This window comes from Mandrillus leucophaeus, unplaced genomic scaffold (genome assembly GCF_000951045.1).
Source record: "Mandrillus leucophaeus isolate KB7577 unplaced genomic scaffold, Mleu.le_1.0 Scaffold530, whole genome shotgun sequence".
NCBI lineage: Eukaryota > Metazoa > Chordata > Mammalia > Primates > Cercopithecidae > Mandrillus > Mandrillus leucophaeus.
The window spans coordinates 403,649-425,285 of record NW_012105698.1 but is presented as its reverse complement, the minus strand read 5'-3'; the positions used below and the strand labels follow the sequence as shown (position 1 = coordinate 425,285).

The window sequence follows — 21,637 nt, the reverse complement described above, 5'->3', positions numbered from 1 at the left end:
AGCCAGGATGGTCTCGATCTCCTGACCTCGTGATCCACCCGCCTCGGCCTCCCAAAGTGCTGGGATTACAGGCTTGAGCCACCGCGCCCGGCCTCTTTTTTTTTCTTTTTTGAGACCAGTCTTGCTCTGCCGCCCAGGCTGGAGTGGCATTATCTCGGCTCACTGCAAGCTCCGTCTCCTGGGTTCAAGCCATTCTCCTGCCTCAGCCTCCCGAGTAGCTGGGACTACAGATGTGCGCCACCACACCCAGATAATTTTTGTATTTTTAGTAGAGACGGGGTTTCGCCATGTTGGCCAGGCTGGTCTCGAACTCCTGACCTCAGGTGATCTTCCTGCCTCAGCCTCCCAAAGTGCTGAGATTACAGGCATGAGCCACTGTACCTGGCCCAGAGACCCTGTCTTAAAAGAAGAACGTTCCTCTGTCTCACCAACCACATTTCAAGTGCTCACTAACCACATGTACAGTAGCCATATGTGTACTGGATAGCACAGATATAGAATATTTCCATTATAGCAGAAAGTTCTATTGGGCAACATTGATAGACTATTTATATAAACCATAATCTATCCTTCACGCAAAGCCTAACATCTCAAGAAGATAATTCCTTCATGTTTTTTTCCTTTGTCCATCACCACCTTTCATTTTTGGAAATCATACTGCTAACCAAATTAGTTTCATCTCCACTAGGAAATCCATTCAGACTATAATCCTTTTTTTTTTTTTTTTTTTTTTTTGGTGATGGAGTCTCACTCTGTCCCCCAGGCTGGAGTGCAGTGGCTCAATCTCGGCTCACTGCAACCTCCATCTCCCGGGTTCAAGTGATTCTCCTGCCTTAACCTCCCGAGTAGCTGGGACTACAGGCGCCAGCCACCACGCCCGGCTAATTTTTGTATTTTTAGTAGAGACAGTGTTTCACCACATTGGTCAGGCTGGTCTTGAACTCCTGACCTTGTTATCTGCCCACCTCAGCCTACCAAAGTGCTGGGATTACAGGCGTGAGCCACCATGCCCGGCCCAGACTGTAATTCTTATATTTTTTTCTTCCAAATCAACTGTCCTAAGCAGTGATACTGTTAGGTGCTATCTAGATGGATTCTCTAGATAGAGGTGTTTTCTGAAGCCGTTTGAAAGGATAGCTTTCTATTAATTCCTAATAGCAAATCATACCCCTCCTCCTTCAAGGCCTCAGCAACAGTTCAAAAGGGTCCAGTCTTTCTGGATAAAATACCAGAAGTCCAATCAGATGTCCCTAGCACACTATTGAAAAAGGATCACGATCAGAAATAAATTCTTCTGCATTTGGCCTGGCAATGAGCCATTCAAAACCCACAAAAGCAGCTTGAAAGTCTGATCAAGATCAGAGGCCAGGACTTCCAGATTAGGTAAGATCTAAACTGCTGCCATCTTATTGAATAACAGGCATTTTTAGGCCAGTGCTTCAAAGAGAGGTCTAACACCTGTGCAACCACCCCCATCAGTGTGTCATTAACGTTTCCAAAGGGAAGGAGATCTTAATCTACAATCCTTCTCCCCAGCCCTCCTGGGGCCAAGAGGGAGGACAGTCAGGGGTCTGGTCCCCATAGTCTCAAAGCAAAGGGAAAGTCAGCCCATCAGAATGAATACCTGTCATGGATAAGTGCGAAAAGTCATGACTTCCTTCCTCTTTTCTGTGAATTCTAATTCTATAAGGGCCTACATTTAGATAAATACTACCCATATTCCCGGTAAAAAGTTAAAAATGCCCACAATGACATTCTCTACAAAATCCTGACATGAAATACATGAAACTAGAGCTATGTGGCACAGAGTACTAACTCTGTTGGCTTCCCTGCACCAACTTCATTAAGTCCTCAATTCCACACATAGTACGCAAACACTGAAATGCCATGGCTCTGAAAACAGCTCCATAAAAAGATAATGCACTGTTTTCAAAACCTTGATAGCAATGTTCTGCTGCTCAGGGCTTCAGAAGGCCATTCCTGCCTGACCACCTTAAATATTTGTGGTTTCAACCTGGCAGCTTCTCTGAAACCAAACACACTTTCTCAGTGTAAGCCTGCTCACTGTAACTGCATACCACTTTGGGAACAGGGAATTCAGGAGAGCCTAACTGCATAATTGGGCTCCAACACAATTGAGCTTTTGACTGAAAACTCTCTATTGCTCTGAGTTTGGCCATCCCTTTAAAACTCAGGTTGGAAAGTGTGAAAAGTAGCAACAATGAAGTGACAATTTAACTTCTCTGCTAATGGCAGGACACAGGAAGAGCAGCTGGGGACAGAGCTCAGACCTTCCTCCCTCCAGGCCTGGAACTCACATGGGAGCAGAAGGACCCTGGCTCTGCAGACCACACTTTCCACAATGTTTCCACCGGGCTGCCTCTGACAACCTTGCAGGGTTGTGAATGTGTATTTTAAAGGGAGAATACTAGCCACAGGTCTCCTCTGGAGCCAGCTGCAAAGCAGGCTGAAAGGTACTAACTGCAGAGAACTACCAGAATCAAGAATGTTTGGAGGTACTAAGGTCCTATGGTGAGACTCTTAAAGTAGGAAGACCTCATACCAATGGGTATGCTTTTCACCTGTCCAAATGCTCAAAGCAAAGGAAAGCTGGGGGTGGGAGTGGGGGGTATATCAATGAGAGGGAAAGGCAAATAATGGAAAAATCACTGAAAGACACATTTATGTGTACATGTGTCACACATGCGCAAACACGCAAGGTCCCGAATATCCCAAGACCAGAGCTCTGTATGCTTTCTGAATGTTTTCCTTAAATAACTTTAGAAATTAAGTACAGTCTGGCCGGGCGCGGTGGCTCAAGCCTGTAATCCCAGCACTTTGGGAGGCCGAGACGGGTGGATCACAAGGTCAGGAGATCAAGACCATCCTGGCTAACACGGTGAAACCCCATCTCTACTAAAAAATACAAAAAAACTAGCTGGGCGAGGTGGCGGGCACTTGTGGTCCTGGCTACTCGGAAGGCTGAGGCAGGAGAATGGCGTAAACCCGGGAGGCGGAGCTTGTAGTGAGCCGAGATCCGATCACTGCACTCCAGCCTGGGTGACAGAGTGAGACTCCGTCTCAAAAAAAAAAAAAAAAAAAAGAAATTAAGTACAGTCACATTTTTTCTACTGAGAACTTCTACCTTGGCTTCCCACAAAAAATAACAATAACGAAAATACTGACAATGGAGAAAAGGACAGAAGAGTTTTGTAACATTACTTTCACTTCCCTAATGAGGTAAGATTCAGAACACAGACTGAAAAATTCCCCCTTTCTATGTCCTCAAAGGAGCTAAAATCTTTTACAACTGATGGACTTGGTTCAGCTTCCCATGACCTAGACACATCATGAAGAAACTTCTAATTCACCAACCTCACCCTTGACGTGGACAAAGCCAGGGCTGCTCTACTGGGAATAGTAATGGCACCATATCACAGGAGAATCCTGCCCTCCCTCTAAAGCCCACAGGTGACACAGTGTCAGTGTGTCTGAAAGCCATGATTCCGCCGGAGTCCTCACTTCCTAACAAAATGTCAGACCTCACAGCAGCAGACTAGAGCAGAATAGTAAAACATCAGCAGTTGAAATGGCTTCCAATGCTAAGATAGGAACAAGGTTCAATTAGCAGGCCAAGACAAGGGTCAAACTTTCCTCCCTTTATGCCCAATCCACCCCACTACCCAACCAGTGGCCCCATAGGGATCAGGACAGGAGAATGACTTCCATGAACTCAATGCTATTTGAGAAGTTTGGCATACATGAACACAACTACTCATCAGAAGGCAGACTTACCGCCTCTCCCCATTGTGCTCAAACTTGATTCTGACGTCACTCTGCCAAAAAGAATGATAGACAGGTTAGAGAATTCTCTGGAATGTTTCACTCCTGCCATTCCCAAGAAAGCCTTGAGCAGCCCGTTAGCAACATTAGGCATACATCCCTGATGGCTTCTGGTCCAGCTTCTTTTCCTAGATAGGCATGGGCATTCCTTTCCAATGAGTTAAAACTTCCAGTTCTAACATCAGAGGCAACAAAGCTCTTAGGGTAAGATCCTGAGGTGGCTGCCCAGCTCAGTTTCTATGCTGTGACACGCTGTTTCTAGCTTCATACACACCCTATTTCTACAACTGGCTCTGGAAGTTCCTCCCACTCTATCACCTCCTGACCAGGATATCTTTCCTTGTTGGCTGATGTGACTGAAGACAAAAAGAAATTTTGCTGCTGACGCTTTCTAGCTATATGACCACAAGCAAGTTACTTATCCTCTGTGAGTCTTAGTTTTTCCACCTGTAGAGTCAGCCTAAACATATCTTGCAGGGTTCTTATTTAAGTAAATGTAAGTAAAATACCTGACACATAATAGACATGGCAATATTTGTTTTTTGCTGCTGCTGCCATTGGTACCACTATCACTGATTTCCCACGACCCTTCCAAAGCTACCCCAATGGTGGTAAAGTAGGACCTTATACACAGTCCCCAGCCTTTTCCAAAATGACCATGATGAGTAGCCTGTAAACTGCAAGAGAGTAGAGATCAAGTCTATCATGTTTCTTTTTTTTTTTTTTTTTTTTTTTTTGAGACGGAGTCTCACTCTGTCACCCAGGCTGGAGTGCAGTAGCATGATATCGGCTCACTGCAACCTCCACCTCCCGGGTTCAAGCGATTCTCTTGCCTCAGCCTCCCGAGGTCTATCATGTTTCGATATCCCCAGTGCCAGGAAAAGGAAATGGCATATAATATTTATTAAGTGGTTGAATGAATTGAAGAACAGAACTAAGTATAAATATGAGAAATAAGAGGAAGTAGAAGTGTTAAAATGACAAAGAACAAATTAAGGAGAAAGAGATATTGCAAAAGAGATATTACAAACAACTTGAGGGAGTTTAAAAAATGACAGGGAAAGGAGAGAGATATTACAGAAGAACAGGCGCAGAGGAAAAGAAAAGATGGGCAGGAAACCAGCAAATAACAGAGATAAAAGAGAGAATGAAGTCATAGTCGATGAAGAAAAATTACATTGAAGAAGACAAATTAATAGGCTATGGCTTGGAAGAAAGAGGGCTTACGAGTATTTGAAGATGAGGAAACACAGAAGATGACAGAAAAGGGAGTGAGTTTGAAAGGAAGGGTAGGTGCCTAAAGGACTCCCTTTTCCCAAGGCATTAGGGGACTAGACTTCTCTTCCAGTTTAATGAATCACAAGAGTAGTTCTAATTTACACTGTAAAAATTATTAAAGACCCCAAAGAGCTTTTGCTTATGTGGATTATATCTATTGGTATTTACCATATTCAAAATTAAAACTGAGAAAATTTACTTTATTAATTTAAAATGGCAATTAAAGGCCAGGCACAGTGGCTCACAACTGTAATCCCAGCACTTTGGGAGGCCGAGGCGGGCAGATCACTGGAGGTCGAGAGTTCGAGACCAGCCTGGCCAACACAGTGAAACCCCATCTCTACTTAAAATACAAAAATTATGCCGTGAGTAGTGGCGCACACCTGTAATCCCAGCTACTCGGAAGGCTGAGGCAGGAGAATCACTTGAACCTAGGAGGCAGAGGTTGCAGTGAGCTGAGACAGTGCCGTTGCACTCCAGTCTGGGTGACAGAGTGAGACCCTGTCTCAAAAAAAATACAACCCTGATATAGCCTTCTTATCCTTTAAGATAACACATGGACCACTTTATCCATTAATAACAATGATAATAACTAATGTTTATTGAGCATTTACCACAAACCAAGCATTGTTCTAAGCATGTTTACATATATTAGTTAAACTGATCCTCAAAACAAGTACCATTATTATCTCTATTTTACAGAAAATAACTGAGTTACAACAAGATTAAGTAAGTTCCCCCAAGGTCAGGTCATATTGCTTGTAAAGGAAGAGGTAGGATTTGAACCCTGGAACTCTGACTCTTAACTACCATGCTATGCTACAACTTAAGTCACACAGGCACTGAGAGCAGTTTTTCACTATCTTCTTTTTCCCGTTCCCCTGAAATTCTAAAGTTACCATGACAAGAGTCCTCCAAAGCAGAGTTGCCATGCTGTGATATGTGGTCTCCAGGTTCCCACACTACTTCCTCAACTGGATCTGGAGTATCCTGAGTGCTCTATGAAGTTTGTAGTCCTGTCTGCCCCTGCAGGTGGGTTACACATCCTTTTACCTGTTCCTGCCTATCACCCAGCATACCTCGCTGTAGCTCTATTGTTTTAATTAATAAATTTTATTTTTAGAACAGTTTTAGATTTACAGAAAAACTGAGCATATACAGCAGAGTTCTGATATATCCTTCTCCCCTTTGTACACAGTTTCCCCTGTTATTATTATTGTTATTACTGAGACAAGGTCTTACTCCTGCCACCCAAGCTGGAGTGCAGTGTTACGATCACGGCTCACTGCAGCCTCGACTTCCCAGGCACAGGTGACTGATTCTCCCACCTCAGCCTCCCATGCAGCTGGGACTACAAACAGGCACATGTCACCGCACTGGGCTAATTTGTAACTTTTTGTAGAGATGGGGTCTTGCCATGTTGCCCAGGCCAGTCTCAAACTCCTGGGCTCAAGCAATCTGTCCACCTCAACCTCCCAAAGTGCTGGGATTACAGGCATGAGCAACCACACCCAGCCAGTTTCCCCTATTATTAACATCTTACATTAGTATGGTGTATTTCTTTTTGTTAAAATTAATCGATACTGATATACCAACTAAAGTCCATAGTTTATTCACATATTTCCTCAGGTTTTTTTTCTTTTTTTGTCTAATTTTTTTTTTTTTTCATTTTTAAAAGTTTTGGGCCAGGTGTAGTGGCTCATGCTTCTAATCCCAACACTTTGAGAAGCCGAGGTTTGAGGAGCCCAGGTTTGTTTGAGCCCAGGTGTTTGAGATCAGTCTGGGCAACATAGCAAAACGTCATCTCTACAAAAAATACAAAAATTAGCTGGTTCTGGTGGCACATGCCTGTAGTCTCAGCTACTTGGGATGCTGAGGCAAGAGGATTGCTTGAGCCCAGGGGGGCTTGAGGTTGCAGTGAGCCATGATCAGCCACTGGACTCCAGCCTGGGTGAAAGAGCAAGGATTCTGTCTCAAAAATAAACTAAAAAAAAAAAAAAAAATTAGGTTAAAAAATAAACAACAGCTTTCATTCTTAAACTGGGACATTTTATTTATTTTTTAATTTTATTTTTTTATTTTTGGAGACAGAGTCTCGCTCTGTTGCCCAGGCTGCAGTGCAGTTGGCATGATCTCGGCTCACTGCAGCCTCTGTCTCCTGGGTTCAAGTGATTCTCCTGCCTCAGCCTCCCAAGTAGCTGGGATTACAGGCATGCACCACCACGCCTGGTTAATGTTTGTATTTTTAGTAGAGACAAGGTTTCACCATGTTGGCCAGGTTGGTCTCGAACTCTTAACCTCAAGTGATCCGCCCGCCTTGGCCTCCCAAAGTGCTCGGATTACAGGCGTAAGCCACTGCGCCCAGCCCTAGGAACATTGTATTTAAAAAGATATACTAACAAAGGAATCTCCTCAGTCCCTTTATGGAACTGAAGGAACTAAATTTATTTCATAATGAGCCATAACCTAAGCACTGCTCTACAAGAATTTATTCAGAAAGGGAATTAAACTTTTGTTCCAAACCACAAATCACTGCTACTTAAGACTAACCGAGCCTGTGACCAAAAAGCAGTGTAAACAAAGATGCTTCTTTGATGCCACGACAGCCTTACAAGCTTCCATGAACCACATGATAGTCCCAAATCTGAGTTCCTAAATCTGAATTTCACCTGTCAGGTTGACCATAATAAGTCATAGATAAGGGAAGTTCAGATAAAGATAATTTGATTCAATGCCTTTCAGCCAGCCATTCTCCTTGTCCTCTCTGAGGCATTTCACACTGGTGGCCAACTCTATTTCCAACTTCTGTGACTCTATCCCAGCACAGGGAACCTGCTACCACTCTGACCACTTCTGCTTCTTTGCTGGTTCCTCTTGTTCATGCCCTCTCCCACCCCTCCCCAAACATGTGACCATTCCTCAACCTTGCGACTTCTGACTTTTGGCTTTCTACTGCTCTGCACACAACTTGTCAGTGGGCCTCTAAATAGAAGATTCCTCAATCTCTGTATCTAGCCCCAATCTCTGAAGCAAGGCTCATCTGCTTGCCACGTATCTGAGGCCAATATGTAGTTGTTAAGAATGTAGCACTGGAGTCCAACTGCCTGCTTCAAATCTTGGCTCTGCAACTTCCTAGCTGTGTAACCTCAAACTTAGGTTGGTGCAAAAGTAATTGCAGTTTTTGCCATTAAACCTAATTGCACTAGGCCGGGCGAGGTTGCCTTGTAATCCCAGCACTTTGTGAGGCTGAGGGCAGATCACAAGGTTAGGAGTTCGAGACCAGCCTGGCCAACATGGTGAAACCCCGTCTCTACTAAAAATACAAAAATTAGCCGGGTGTGGTGATGGGCACCTATAATCCCAGCTACTCGGGAGGCTGAGGCAGGAGAATTGCTTGAGCCCAGGAAGTGGAGGTTGCAGTGAGCTGAGATCACGCCACTGCACTCCAGCCTGGGTGACAGAGCAAGACTCCGTATCAGGGAAAAAAAAAAAAAAAAAGTAATGGCACTGCAGCCTCATACTTAACCTATGACCTAGTTTCCTCATCTGTAAAGTGAGAATGATAGTATCCAACTCATAGAATTATCAAAATAATTAAATCATATAATTGGGTAAAGTGATTAGAACAGTACCTCATATACAAGTGGTTGGTAAATGATAATACAGGTCCATTATCCTTTAGCCAAAATTCTTGGGGCCAAAAGTGTTTCAGAATGAATATTTTGGATTTAGAGGGGTAGTATGGTACATGTTCTATAAATCACGTGAAGTCTCCCCAGGGAGTAGAGTGGAGGGTGGCTGAGACAGTACTCCTATGGTAAAGGCAGAATGCTCAAGTATTTCCTGCACCTCTTAAAAGTTAGTTTGGGGGTTTTGTCCCTAGTTCTGACCAAGAGCCAGGGACAGAATCAAGTTCTATACTCTCTTCCCTGGCAGGCACATGTCCTAGGACAGAGGAGTCTCCCTCAATCCAGGTTGCTAAGTGACTCTGGGCAACACTGTTCTCCCCTTCCTTGTATTGGGCATACTGTGTTAAGTCACTGAGATTTGGAGACTATTTGTTAACAGAGTACATGCTTTTTATCCAAGCTATCCTAATTTTTGCAATGAAAAGTATGAATACTCACAATAAGTAGAATAAAGAAAGACTATAAATTGCCCTGTGTCTACTCAGGACAGGTCTGGTTGCCAAATGAGTCTGCTACAAATTAAAAAATAATAAATAGAAACCAGAAACTAAAAATGCCCGTTTAGTTTGTAGTAATGTTTGGATCTCAGAACTGCAGATAACAGATTATGGACCTGCAAAAATCAACATACACATATACACACACCTCACACACTCTTGAGGTTTTTTCCCACTGTAATCTCAAACTTAATCTAGCCATATGTATCTACATCAATTACTCTCCTGAACTAGTCTCCCTTCTCAACTATTACTTTCTTTTCAGAGATGGAGTCTTGTTATGTTGTCCAGGCTAGAGGGCAGTAGCTATTCACAGGCACAATCATTGTGTGCTACAGATTTGAGCTCCTGGGCTCAAGTGATCCTCCTGCCTCAGCCTCCCAAGTAGCTGGGACTACAGGTGCATGTCACCATGCCTGGCTCAGTGTCACTATTTCTAACATTGGTACTGCTGTGCTCCTGGTTATACAAGTTCACACCTCTGAGTAATACTTGATTCTTTCCTTCCTTTTCCCCCTCACAGCCAGGGAGCAAATTCCAATTCTCCTCTCAAAGGCCTCCAGTATAAGACTCTGCTTCCCATTCTCACTGATATCACCTTCAGTGAGACCCTTTCCCCTTGATCCGAGTCCTAAAGCCACCTTTATACATTTCAGCTCCCCATTTCCAACCCACTCTGCGTTCCTCTACAGTTCCAACCATCTCAATCACCTTTTTCACCATGTTCCCTCTTTGTTCATAAGGTAATCAGTGATACCCACTATCTATGGAATAAAGTCTAAATTCTCTGATATCACTCAAAGCCCTCTGGGATTTAGGTTCACTCAGCTTACCTGAACATCTCACACTGTTTGTTCCCCACAGGAATCCCCCTTTCAAGCCAGATCAATGCTCACCTTGTTTCCTGATACATGCCATGTTTGCTTCTTCCCCAAGGTCTTTAATCATTCTGTTTCCTGACTTGGAGTGCCACCCTTCCTCCGTTCCACCTAACTGTTTATACTTCCTTCACAGCCTAGTTGAAGTGCCTTTCCACCTGAAATGACTCCATAGCTCTTTTGGCCCAAGCTCATCTTTCACTTTCCTGGCCTTCTATAGCACTTACTCTCTGTACCACACAGTGAGGCACAGTTACATCATACTTTATTTCTTTCTTTCATGTAGTCCTCACTTCCCAGTAAGACTGCATGATTCCTGGGGTACAACGAATATGACATACCTTTTTTCTTTCTTTTTTTTTTTTTTTGAGATGGGGTCTTGCTCTGTCGCCCAGGCTGGAGAGCAGTGGCGCAATCTTGGCTCACTACAACCTCCGCCTCCCAAGTACAAGCGATTCTCCCAGCTGAGCCTCCCAAGTAGCTGGGATTACAGGCACCTGCCATCATGCTCAGCTAATTTTTGTCTTTTTGTAGAGACAGGGTTTTCACCATGTTGGCCAGGCCAGGTGATCTGCCCACCTCGGCCTCCCAAAGTGCTGGGGTTACAGGCGTGAGCCACCACTCCCAGCCAACATACATTTCTTTTGTGTGTCTGAGAAGCCTGACCATAAGTACATGTTAAACTGAATGGAGGGTGTCAGCTACTGAAAAAAAAAGTTCTAGTACAGAAATTCAGGTCTAAGCAGCTTCATGTCCCCTGCCCACCACAGGCAATCCGGTGAGAGCAGTAGTGAGAGCCACGCTCAGGAGAAAGACAGTGCAGGCCACCAGGTTGAGCTACAGATTCAGGAACTCAGCAGGAACAATAGGAATAACTGACAAGAATACTAAAGCAGAAATGACCTTTTCACAGTCTGGACTCAACAGGTGAACATGTAGCCCAAAAAGCTTTCAAGAATCCAGAAAAATCAGGAATTTTAACCAAACATTTATGAAATAATTTGACGTGAAAAAGGCCTCATAGCCATCATTCTTATCCTCGCTCTGATTCTGTACTGATTTCTCTCCCTGCATTTGCTACATACCTTTAATGCCTCCCCACATTTCTGGAATTGCAGTCCTTATTTTGCCAAAGAGAGTAAGTGAATGAAAGGAAAAAAAAACAGAACAAAAATTAAAATTTTATTTTTAAGCATGACTCAGGAAAGTTGTAGGAGATCAGTGGAAGAGATGATTATAAAGCAACTATAATGCCAGGCTTGTGTGTTGCTTTATATCTTATTTTCAAACTAGCCAGCCCATCTTATCAACAACCCTTGAAAGAGAAAGGAGGTGTTAAAGAGCCAGGTCTTTCACACTGAAAGCAAAAGACAGTCTGCTCAATCATTGACCCTGCTGGGGGAACAGCTCCTAGAATTCTCTTCCTCTAGAAATGATAGCCAAGGCCCTGCCCTGCTTGTACCTATCATGAAGAAAGCAGCTTTTCTGTTCTAAAGCACCCACTTATGAACATCTGGAGGGTTAGATCCAGAACCCAGCCTCTATTCAAGTATCTACTTACCCTTTTGATAAGATTCAAGGGAAACAGGAATCCATGGAAATAAGGATTCCATTTCTTCCTCCACTGGGATTTTCAGAAATTAGGCTAGCTTCAGAAATTTGCAAAGATCATCAGATAAACAGTAATGATAATCCCATAAAGATAGAAAAACCTTAATCCTTTCAGTTCCACAACACTATGGACAGTTCTAGTTAGAAGCTTTCCCCAAAGCTCATACCTGCAGTGCCAAAACATAAGAAGTGACATAACCACTACAACTTTACATTTGTACATTTGTTTTACAATGTACAAAATATTTCACATTCTGTCTATGACCTTACAACAATCTTAAGAGGTAGACACAGTAAGTATTAAGTCTATATTTCAGATGGAAAAACTCACTTCAGAAAGGTTACATGACTTATACACAATAAAATTACTGTGACTAGGAATCAGAAGACTTGGGATTTACTTTCTGCCTCTACTCAATACCTTTGTGTAAAAGCTGTGTAAACCTTATACACATGCTTATAGTGTTGTTGTTAACTGTTGTTGAAAGCACTCTATAAATTATAAAACCCTGCGTTCATACATGAGTAACAACTCTATGACTCCTAGGCCAGCATTCTTTTTCTTTTTTTTTTTTGGTTGGTCTCAGTTTTTAATCGTGGCAGGACCTCACGCACTTGCACGTGTGCACGCATACACACACACACACACACACACACACTAAGGATTCAGATCTTGTTGAAAGCTGCAATGTTGACACTCTACACATGCTCTCAAACTTGGTAATCTCCTCTTCCAGAAAGTTTGTCCCTACCTTGTCATCCTCCACCACACACTGAATCTGCAGCTTCCGGATACCAAAGCCCATGGGCATCAGCTTGGAGGCCCCCCCAGACCAGCCCGTCCAGCTGGATGAAGCGCATACAGGTCTCCAATTGGGCTATGTTGGTCTCATTGTCCCAAGGCTTGACGTCCAGCAGGATGGAAGACTTGGCCACCAACGCAGGCTTCTTGGCCTTCTTTTCCACATACCACCGCAGCCACTTCTCCCACAGCCGGAATGCCTCCTTGTCTTCCTCCTCATTGTCGCTGCCAAACAGGTCAATGTCATTGTCCTCGTCACCCTCTGCTAGTACGGCTGCCTTCTTGGCTGGGGGCTCCACTTGGCGCATGGGAGACACATGCTGGATCTGCACGGCTGTGTCCCTGTGGCTAGACAAGCTCTTCTCCAGCATGTTCAGTCATAGGCCAGCACTCTTTTCACTATACTAAGTTGTCAGACCCATAGAGAACTAACACCTATTGATAACGCACTGTGTGTCAATGACTGCTAAAGGGACACTGCACATCATGGCCTGCAAAACTATCCATAGGACCCAGCCACACGTAGGATGTGCCACACATCTAAGAATATTCAGTCAGCTCTAACCATGCTGTAGGCTTCCAGAGACCCAATATACAAAAGGGAGAATACAGAGAATGCTCCTAGTGTACAGTATTCTCTGTACTCCTAGAATACAGAGAATACAGAATCTACCTCCTAGAAAATAGTTAATAGCTCATTGCCCACGTACTTCCATAGCTGCCTATTTGTTCTCAAATCCATTCTCTTTTTCAATTACTTACCAAGCTTGTTTACTTAGGGAAGGGGATGTCTCAAGTCTTGCCAAGCAGAGATATTAAATTAGATTTTTCAGTTCTTCCAGGCCTCAGCCCCCAAATAATCCTGTTAATGAACCCACAACTCCTCTGGCTTTCCTTGCTGGGCCAAGCTTGAGCCCCATGAAGCTGTGCCAGTCTCAACTCTGTCTTGTAGCCAGCACTGCCATTCTCATAGTGAAAGGCTGTTAGCCTCTGCCAGCACCATTCCACCCTTGAATAAACAACCTTTTCAGCTAGCCAAAATGCTTAGTTTCTTTCAACTAGGATTTTGCAATTTGAATCTGTAATCCAATTAGACATTTCTTAACCAAATTTGGCAACTCTTTACCATTTAAATTAGGTTTTGATCTTTCATTCCTCTCTCTTCCTAAGCATGGACTTTCTGGTAGAAGAACTGGTAATGAAGAAAACTGTTTCATTCTGTCTCAGGCCAAGGCTAACAAAAACTATGATAATAATAATAAATGTGTAACTCTGTGAATTATAAAGTCCTATGTTAAATAATAATTAATATCACCAGGCTCCTTTCATTATATTAGGCTATAAATACCTCTCCCCCACATCTTCCCCGCACTGCCTCTTACCCCGTCTTTCCTAGAGATGCATTTGCTGAGACTTTGGCTTTTTCTGCTTTCAGAATTTTGCTGAAGAATATCCCTCTTGGTCAGAAGTGAAACATCTGCTACGCTTCCCAGGACAGGCCATTCTATAACCTTGACTTCATTAAGAGGAAAAGCTATCTTAGCATTTTATTTCCCCTTTTGCCCATATTAACATAAAACTTTGAGCTTCAATTTCTAAACAGCCATACTAGTTCCACATCTTCACATTCTTCCTAAAACAGAATCTTAGATAGCATTCCCATTATTAGCTTATCGCAATGTATAGAAACTCATGACGTGTGTAAGGAATGAACATACTAATGAATCTCTACACATCTCCAAGCATATACATAATTTCTTGCCCAATAAATCAACAGTCCCTTACATAGTACCTAAAGTTGTGCTGTCCAATACAATAGCCACCAGCCACAAGTGGCTGTCTAAATTAATTAAAATTACATAAAATTTAAAATATAGTTCCTTAGTTGCTCAACAGACACATGTGGCTAGTGGCTACAATACCACATTGGACAGCACAGATATAAAACATGTCTGTCATCACAGAAAGTTTATTGGACAGCACTGATAGAGGCTGCTTATCAATAATACTGTTGTGAGAAATGGTGACTAGAAGCACTGAACACAGGTCACGGGTAACCAATACTTTTTACAAACAACTTGTTCGGGAAGTGAATTCCGCTGTTGCAGCATGAATAGCAGACTTAAAAGTACATTTTGGCTTTAACAGGTAATCTGGATCCTTACCAAAAATTTCTTTTTCTCACTGGCCCCTGCACATGAGCTTGTTGTTACTGTGGGGCTGTTCAGAAGGGCTGAGCTGCTGCTGTTGTGTTTTTTCTTTAAAAACAAAAACACTGAGGTTAATAATTTGTTTCCTTCGTGCAACATAAGTTTGACAACATTGAAGTAAATCATGGATCCAAAGATCTAGTACCTCTTGTCAAGATTACTTCCTGGCCGGGCACGGTGGCTCACGCCTGTAATCCCAGCACTTTGGGAGCCTGAGATGGGTGGATCACTAGGTCAGGAGATCGAGACCATCCTGGCTAACATGGTGAAACCCCGTCTCTACTAAAAAATACAAAAAACTAGCCAGGCGAGGTGGCGGGCGCCTGTAGTCCCAGCTACTTGGGAGGCTGAGGCAGGAGAATGGCGTGAACCCAGGAGGTGGAGCTTGCAGCGAGCTAAGATCCGGCCACTGCACTCCAGCCTGGGCGACAGAGCCAGACTCCGTCTCAAAAAAAAAAAAAAAAGATTACTTCCTAACAAATAGTCAATCCTTTTTACAGTCTTCTGCCTTCATAACCACTGACTTCACTCTAACAGTGCAGCAGCAGGCACAGCAAAAGATCAAGACTTCCCTCATCACAGCTTTTAGGCTCTAAGCAGAAGGAGTCCTAAAAAGGAATCCTCCTTCAAGGAACTATCAGTAACCATTCCACCCCTCCTTTTCCCAGCCTGGACCTTCTGGGCCTTCCAATTCAAGAAAGCTTCCCCTTTTTACCCACTAACTGATACTCATGCCAATAGTCCAGTGTGGAGAAAGATCAGCTAACTGGAGCAATGTTACCAAGCACACTCTACATAGGAAGACAGGAAGGAAAGTGAGGTCATTAGGCTCAAGCATGGGGGAGGGGACTCACTTCTGGTAAAATGCTCCTTCCAAAAGTGGCTTTGAATACAAATGAGTTATAGCAAGGGAGAACTCAGAAACAGTCAGACAGAATAACATCTGAAAACAGTGTAAGAATGGGCCCTTATCTGTTTATATACCTCCAGTACTGTAAGGTAACAACAACAAAAGCAGCTTTTTAAACTAATCCTTCTGTTTTAACATGAAACAAAAGGACTCCTCTTCCCTTGGGGTCCCTAGGATTCCTAAAGGCAGGAAATACTCTGGAAGGCTCTATCTAGCAGACCACAGACAGGAAAAGTTATAGGGCCTTATACTATCTCTAGGAACCAATTCTGAAGAATTGGTAAACAAGATGCAAATGAGAAGAAAAGAGGTTAGCTGATAAACAGAACCACAAGGGAGAATGCCATAGACAAATTTTCATCAAATATGCCCAATATAGCTGATGTAGCATTAGATACCGACTAGGAAGGAAAGCTCCCCATCATTCACTCCTCTCTGCAGGCCAAAGTACCCAGGAAACAGGTAAGTGGCACTACAGGTGAGAAGAAGATTCTCAATGACACACAAGTTTAAATGTTAAGAAAAATAGGCAATGTTTTCCTAAGGAAGCATACAACTCTCAATAAAACAGGCACTATCAACTACCTGGGTTAATAAGGTAAAGCAAACAGTAATAACAAAATCACTCATTATTGCCTTTAGAATATACTATGTGACATTTTAATTAATAAATTTACCTTCTTAATTATATTTTACATAAGCTAATACCAAATTAATTAGTTTTTCCTGATTATATACTGTAAGGTAGCTAAAAACCTTCTGACTTAGGGATCATGAATCTGAATTAAATATTTGCCAAATATCACTAAAGGGGAAAAACGTACATGAATACTGTCCCCATAACAGATGAAATGCTTACAGAAGGCTTTAAGATTCCAAATCACAGATCCATAACTGCATGGCTTTTTTTTTTTTTTTTTGAGACAGAGTTTTGCTCTCTTGCCCAGGCTGGAGTGCAGTGGTGCCATCTCGGCTCACTGCAGCCTTTGCCTCCCAGGTTCAAGCAATTCTCCTGTCTCAGCCTCCTGATTAGCTGGGCCTACAGGCATGCACCACCACACCTGGCTAATTTTGTATTTTTAGTAGAGACGGGGTTTCACCATGTTGGCCAGGCTGGTCTCAAACTCTTGACCTCAGGTGATCTGCCTGCCTCGGCCTCCCAATATCACTTACCATTTAACCATACCTGGTTGGTATGTATTACTTCCCATTTAACAGACTGTGAAAGGAAGGGGTCAAAAGTATTCAACCCTGGTAATGTAGTCTCCTTGGCTTTTCATATATTTCCCATTTGAAAACCCCTCCCCAACAAATCTCATTTAGCTCTGCCAGGGTCACACACACCTGCCTATTTGAGTGACCTGTGTCTTTGTTCTTCATGGTCTCATATCCAGGCATCCGGTGACGTCGGTTCATCTGGAGGGCCACCAGATCGTTCATGATTGAGTTCAATGCCTCCTGTTCGTCTGCAATGAAAGAGAGCACATGGACTAACATACTTAAATCCAGACCAGCAAAGTTCTTTCACAAACTATATGACTAATACTCAGGGAGTTCTGCCCAGGCAAAATGACAGACCCTGTAACTATAATCAGATGCAGCCCAAAAGGTCAGACTATGGCAATTTGAATTTTAACGGAATTTTTTTTCTTTGAGACAAGGTCTTGCTCTGTCACTCAGGCTGGAGTGCAGTGGCGTGATCACAGCTCACTGCAGCCTCGAACTCTAGGGCTTAAGCGACCTTCCCACATCAGCCTCCCAAGTAGCTGGGAACACAGGCATGGGCCACCATGCCTGGATAATTTTTTAATTTTTTGTAGAGACGGGGTCTCCCCATGTTGCCCAGGCTGGTCTCCAACTCCTGAACTTCGGTGATCCTCTTGTCTCGGCCTCCCAAAGTGCTAAGATTACAGGTGTGAGCCACCATGCCTGACCTTTAATGGTTTCTTAATAGCCCTCCAATCAGATTTCCTACAGCAATATTTACCAATTAATTGCAGGGAAGGGACATGCTCAAACAGAGCAGTTTGTCCAGTGCCAGAGAAACTTAACTAGGAAAAATAGATGAAAAGTTGAAGTGAAGAACAACACAGTACAATGTAATATGGTATTGAATGAAAAGATAAATCCAGAGAGCGGATTATGGCACAGTGTCAGTCCCAGACTTATTCTTAAAGCATCATAAGGAGAAGAGTACATTTTAAAAGGTACCAAATAAGGGCCTCAGGTAACTGTTTTGAACAGAAGTTGTTTTACAAGCCTAGCATCTGAATGCCACCACCACCATCAACCCCCAACAACTCTTTACAAGTTTATAGGCCTTCTACTTCCCATAGGGAAGTCAAAGGGTAGTTCTATTGTTTTTTCTCCCTAAGCTGACCAAGCAATGCATTGTCTCCACCTTACTGCCATTACTTTTAATCCCCTTTTCTTGAAATAGCATGGAGTACTAGAGTTCTCATACATTAAAAACAAATGGCCAAAACCCAGAACACAAACCAGCCCAAGTCTATGTTGTACAAATTTTTCCCAGGTCCTTTAAGATATATTTGCCCATTGAAATAGCATTTGGAGATTGAAAATGAATAAATCTGTTGATCGGGAAGGGAACATGAGGGATGAGTCGTTACACTTGCTTTGGTGAAAACTGACTCATTTGGGGACTTGGGGCACACCTTAAAAGAAGCAAATACAAAATATTCCACCCAAAGAGAGTGCTCATCTTCTGCCCTTTATCACTGCCCCCTGGAAATATTCTAATACCCTGTGGAAAGAAATGAACAGCGTGAAATGTAGGAAGTAAAACTGCTCCAGTCTCTTCTTCCACTACTGATTGAGTGACTGACTGACTGAGACAGGGTTTTGCTCTGTTGCCCAGGCTAGAGTATAGTGGTACAATCACAGTTCACTACAGCCTCCTCCACCCCCCAGGCTCAAACAATCCTCCACCTCAGCCTCCAGAGTAGCTGGGACTACAGGTGCACACCACCATGCCCTGCTAATTTTTGTATTTTTTATTGAGAGAGGGTTTCACCATGTTGCCCAGGCTGATTTCAAACACCTGAGCTCAAGCGAGCCTCCCTCCTTAGCCTCCCAAAATGCTGGGATTACAGTCATAAGCCACCGTGCCTGGCCCTTCCCCTTATTTGCCTCTCCCCTCTTCCTAGACCAAATCTGCTCTAGTGCCCTATATGCCCTCTGACGAGGTGCAGAAAAGGACAAAGTTGCCTATAAAGAGGCTTTTGCTTGTTCAGGACAGTAAAATTAGATTTAAAACTTGCAGGAAAATACCAGGAGCCTAACTTCCCATATGATTCCACTTCAAAACATATACAAAAGTATATATGAGAGTGACATAGTTGTAATATCGAAAGCATGCAGTAAAGCGGATAATGAATGAGGAGAAAGTGGGTATCTACAAAAAGACATCTGTCAAAATTAACACATATAAATCCCATCAATTATTTTATACCTTCTACAATTTCTCTATAGCTTCCTTAAAGAAGGGAACTTGGCTGGACAGGGTGGCTCATGCCTGTAATCTCAGCACTTTGGGAGGCCGAGGCAGGCAGATTGCTTGAGCCCACGAGTTGGAGACCAGACTGGGGCAACATGGCAAAACTCCGTTCTACAAAAATACAAAAAATTAGCTGGGCATGGTGGTGCACGCTGTAGGCTCAGCTACTTGAGAGGCGTAGGTGGAAGGATCACTTGAGCCCAGGAGGTTGAGGCTGCAGTGAGCCATGATCATGCCACTGTACTCCAGCCTGGGCAACAGTGAGACCGTATCTCAAAAAAGGGAACTTGGTTTTTTGTTTTGATTTTTATCCTCACAACCAAACCTTAAAAACTAGAGCATAACATCTAAGCTAGGAAGACTGGTTTATATAATAATATGTATAGGTTTATATATTAAATGGCTTACATATTATTAAATATGTAAAAAATTGGACCAACTGTAATAATAAATTGGGATCAATGTAAGCAGGATTATGACTAGGTTTAAGCGTTTTCTGAGGAGCATCCAACAATACTCCTAAAAGCGGAATGCACAGAGTTATCAGTAACAACATTAACCACCCTAAGAATTGAGAATTTTCAGTTCTTTCAACTCAGATACTGAACGAAGACGGATGTGAATACACATACAGGCACACACATACACACACCACTTTTCAAGTCAGATCCACAAGTAGGACTGGAGAAATAATTTCTAATTCTGTATAAGATGATGTTATTATAAGAGCTGGTTTATCAGGTTGACAAATTCTGTTTCCAGGAAGCTAACCAATTCCTGGCATTACTTAATGAATAAACTTGTTTGGTAGTTCCAGAGCTGAGAACACAGTAGAGGCACAGTTTGGCACAGTCATCTGAAATCTGGGACAACTGACACAAGTGAATCAGGGTTATAAAATCTAATTTTGTGTCAAAGTCAAATGCATTCCTAGAAGTAGACAGGTTCTTCAACTGGTACTTCAGAGGACATGGATAAAGACAGGAAGTAAATCAAGTGGCTCTTTTAGGCATTTCTTCCTGGATTGAGGTTTTGTTTTTGTTTTTGTTTTTTTTCCTTCTAAAAAGCAACATCACTATGCACACTTGGCTGCCACAAGTCAGTTATCTCTGTGGTATGGACTGAGACTAACGGAATTATCAGCACTCCTTCAATGTGGCATTCCTTAAAAACACACAACTTTTAAAAACAAATAACAGGCTGGGTGCAGTGGCTTAAGCCTGTAATTCTAGCACTTTGGGAGGCCGAGATGGGCGGATCACTTGAGGTCAGGAGTTTGAAACCAGCCTGGCCATAATGGTGAAACCCTGTCTCTACTAAAAATACAAAAAAAAAAATTAGCTGGGTGTGGTGGCGTGCGCCTGTAATCCCAGCTACTTGGGAGGCTGAGGCACGAGAATTGCCTGAACACGGGAGGCGGAGGTTGGTGTGAGCTGAGATGGCACCACTGCACTCCACCATGGTGACAGAGTGAGACTCCATCTCGGAAAAAAACAACAAATAACAACTTTCTTAGACTGAAGCAGTTAGGAATATGAACTTCAGAGTCAGAAAAATTTGGTAAGGAGGACCTGAGCAAATCATTTATTCTCTCCAAACCTCAATTTCCTCATCTGGGAGATAAAGCTTTCACAAAGCTGCTGTGAGAGTTAAAAGCAAAAGAAAACCTATGAATTATTTCTTATAGTACCTAACACTTAGTAATGCTAAAAAAAAAAAAAAAAAGCTGGCTATTATTATCATCAATGAGAAAAGGTCAATGGAAAAAGACTGGAGGCCATTTAATCTACCCTAATACTTAATTTTATTACTGAACTTTTATAAATCATTAACAACCATTTACTGAATACTTATCTTGTATTATACATTAGGAAGTTTTAAAAGATATTTCAAGGTGTTCAAACTCTAGGGATAAAAAGATAAACAACACACAAATACAAAGTTGTATCAAAAAAAGAACTGGCAAGGTCCAGTGGCTCACGCCCGTAATCCCAGCACTTTGGGAGGTCGAGGCAGGCGGATCACCTGAGGTTAGGGGTTCGAGAACAGCCTGACCAATATGGAGAAACTCTGTCTCTATCAAAAACACAAAATTAGCTGGGTATGGTGGCACATGCCTGTAATCCCAGCTACATGGCAGGCTGAGGCAGTAGAACCGCTTCAAGCTGGGAGGCAGAGGTTGCAGTGAACCAAGATTGGGCCATTGCACTCCAGCCTGGAGCAACAAGAGCGAAACTCCAGCTCAAAAAAAAAAACATAGAATTACACAATATATAAACCAGAGTATATAAACACGAATGTATAAAAATATATATTTTTAAATATGAGTAGCAAGAGGTTATATGGATGATTTTATATAGCTGTTAACAGACTAAAGATTCTTTTTTTTTTTTTTTTTTTTT

At 42.7% G+C, this 21,637-nt stretch overlaps 1 protein-coding gene and 1 pseudogene across 4 annotated transcripts in view; both read right to left on the bottom strand.

The window, feature by feature from the left end:
* The window catches only part of MAP3K3 (mitogen-activated protein kinase kinase kinase 3), a 62,880-nt gene extending 45,695 nt beyond the window's left edge, over positions 1 to 17,185 (bottom strand). For 2 of the 4 annotated variants that reach the window (XM_011997068.1, XM_011997069.1), the window contains exons 1-2: positions 17,063 to 17,185; positions 3,796 to 3,836 (exon numbers count right to left, since the gene is read on the bottom strand). In XM_011997068.1, coding sequence (XP_011852458.1) covers positions 3,796 to 3,836; positions 17,063 to 17,158 — 137 coding nt within the window. In that variant the 5' untranslated portion in view covers positions 17,159 to 17,185. Of the gene's footprint in view, positions 1 to 3,795; positions 3,837 to 14,763; positions 14,857 to 17,062 lie in introns of all 4 variants that reach the window. The other 2 variants (XM_011997067.1, XM_011997070.1) reach the window with 2 other exon arrangements.
* On the bottom strand, positions 12,463 to 13,091 carry LOC105551718 (annotated as a pseudogene).
* Positions 17,186 to 21,637: the final 4,452 nt, after the last annotated feature.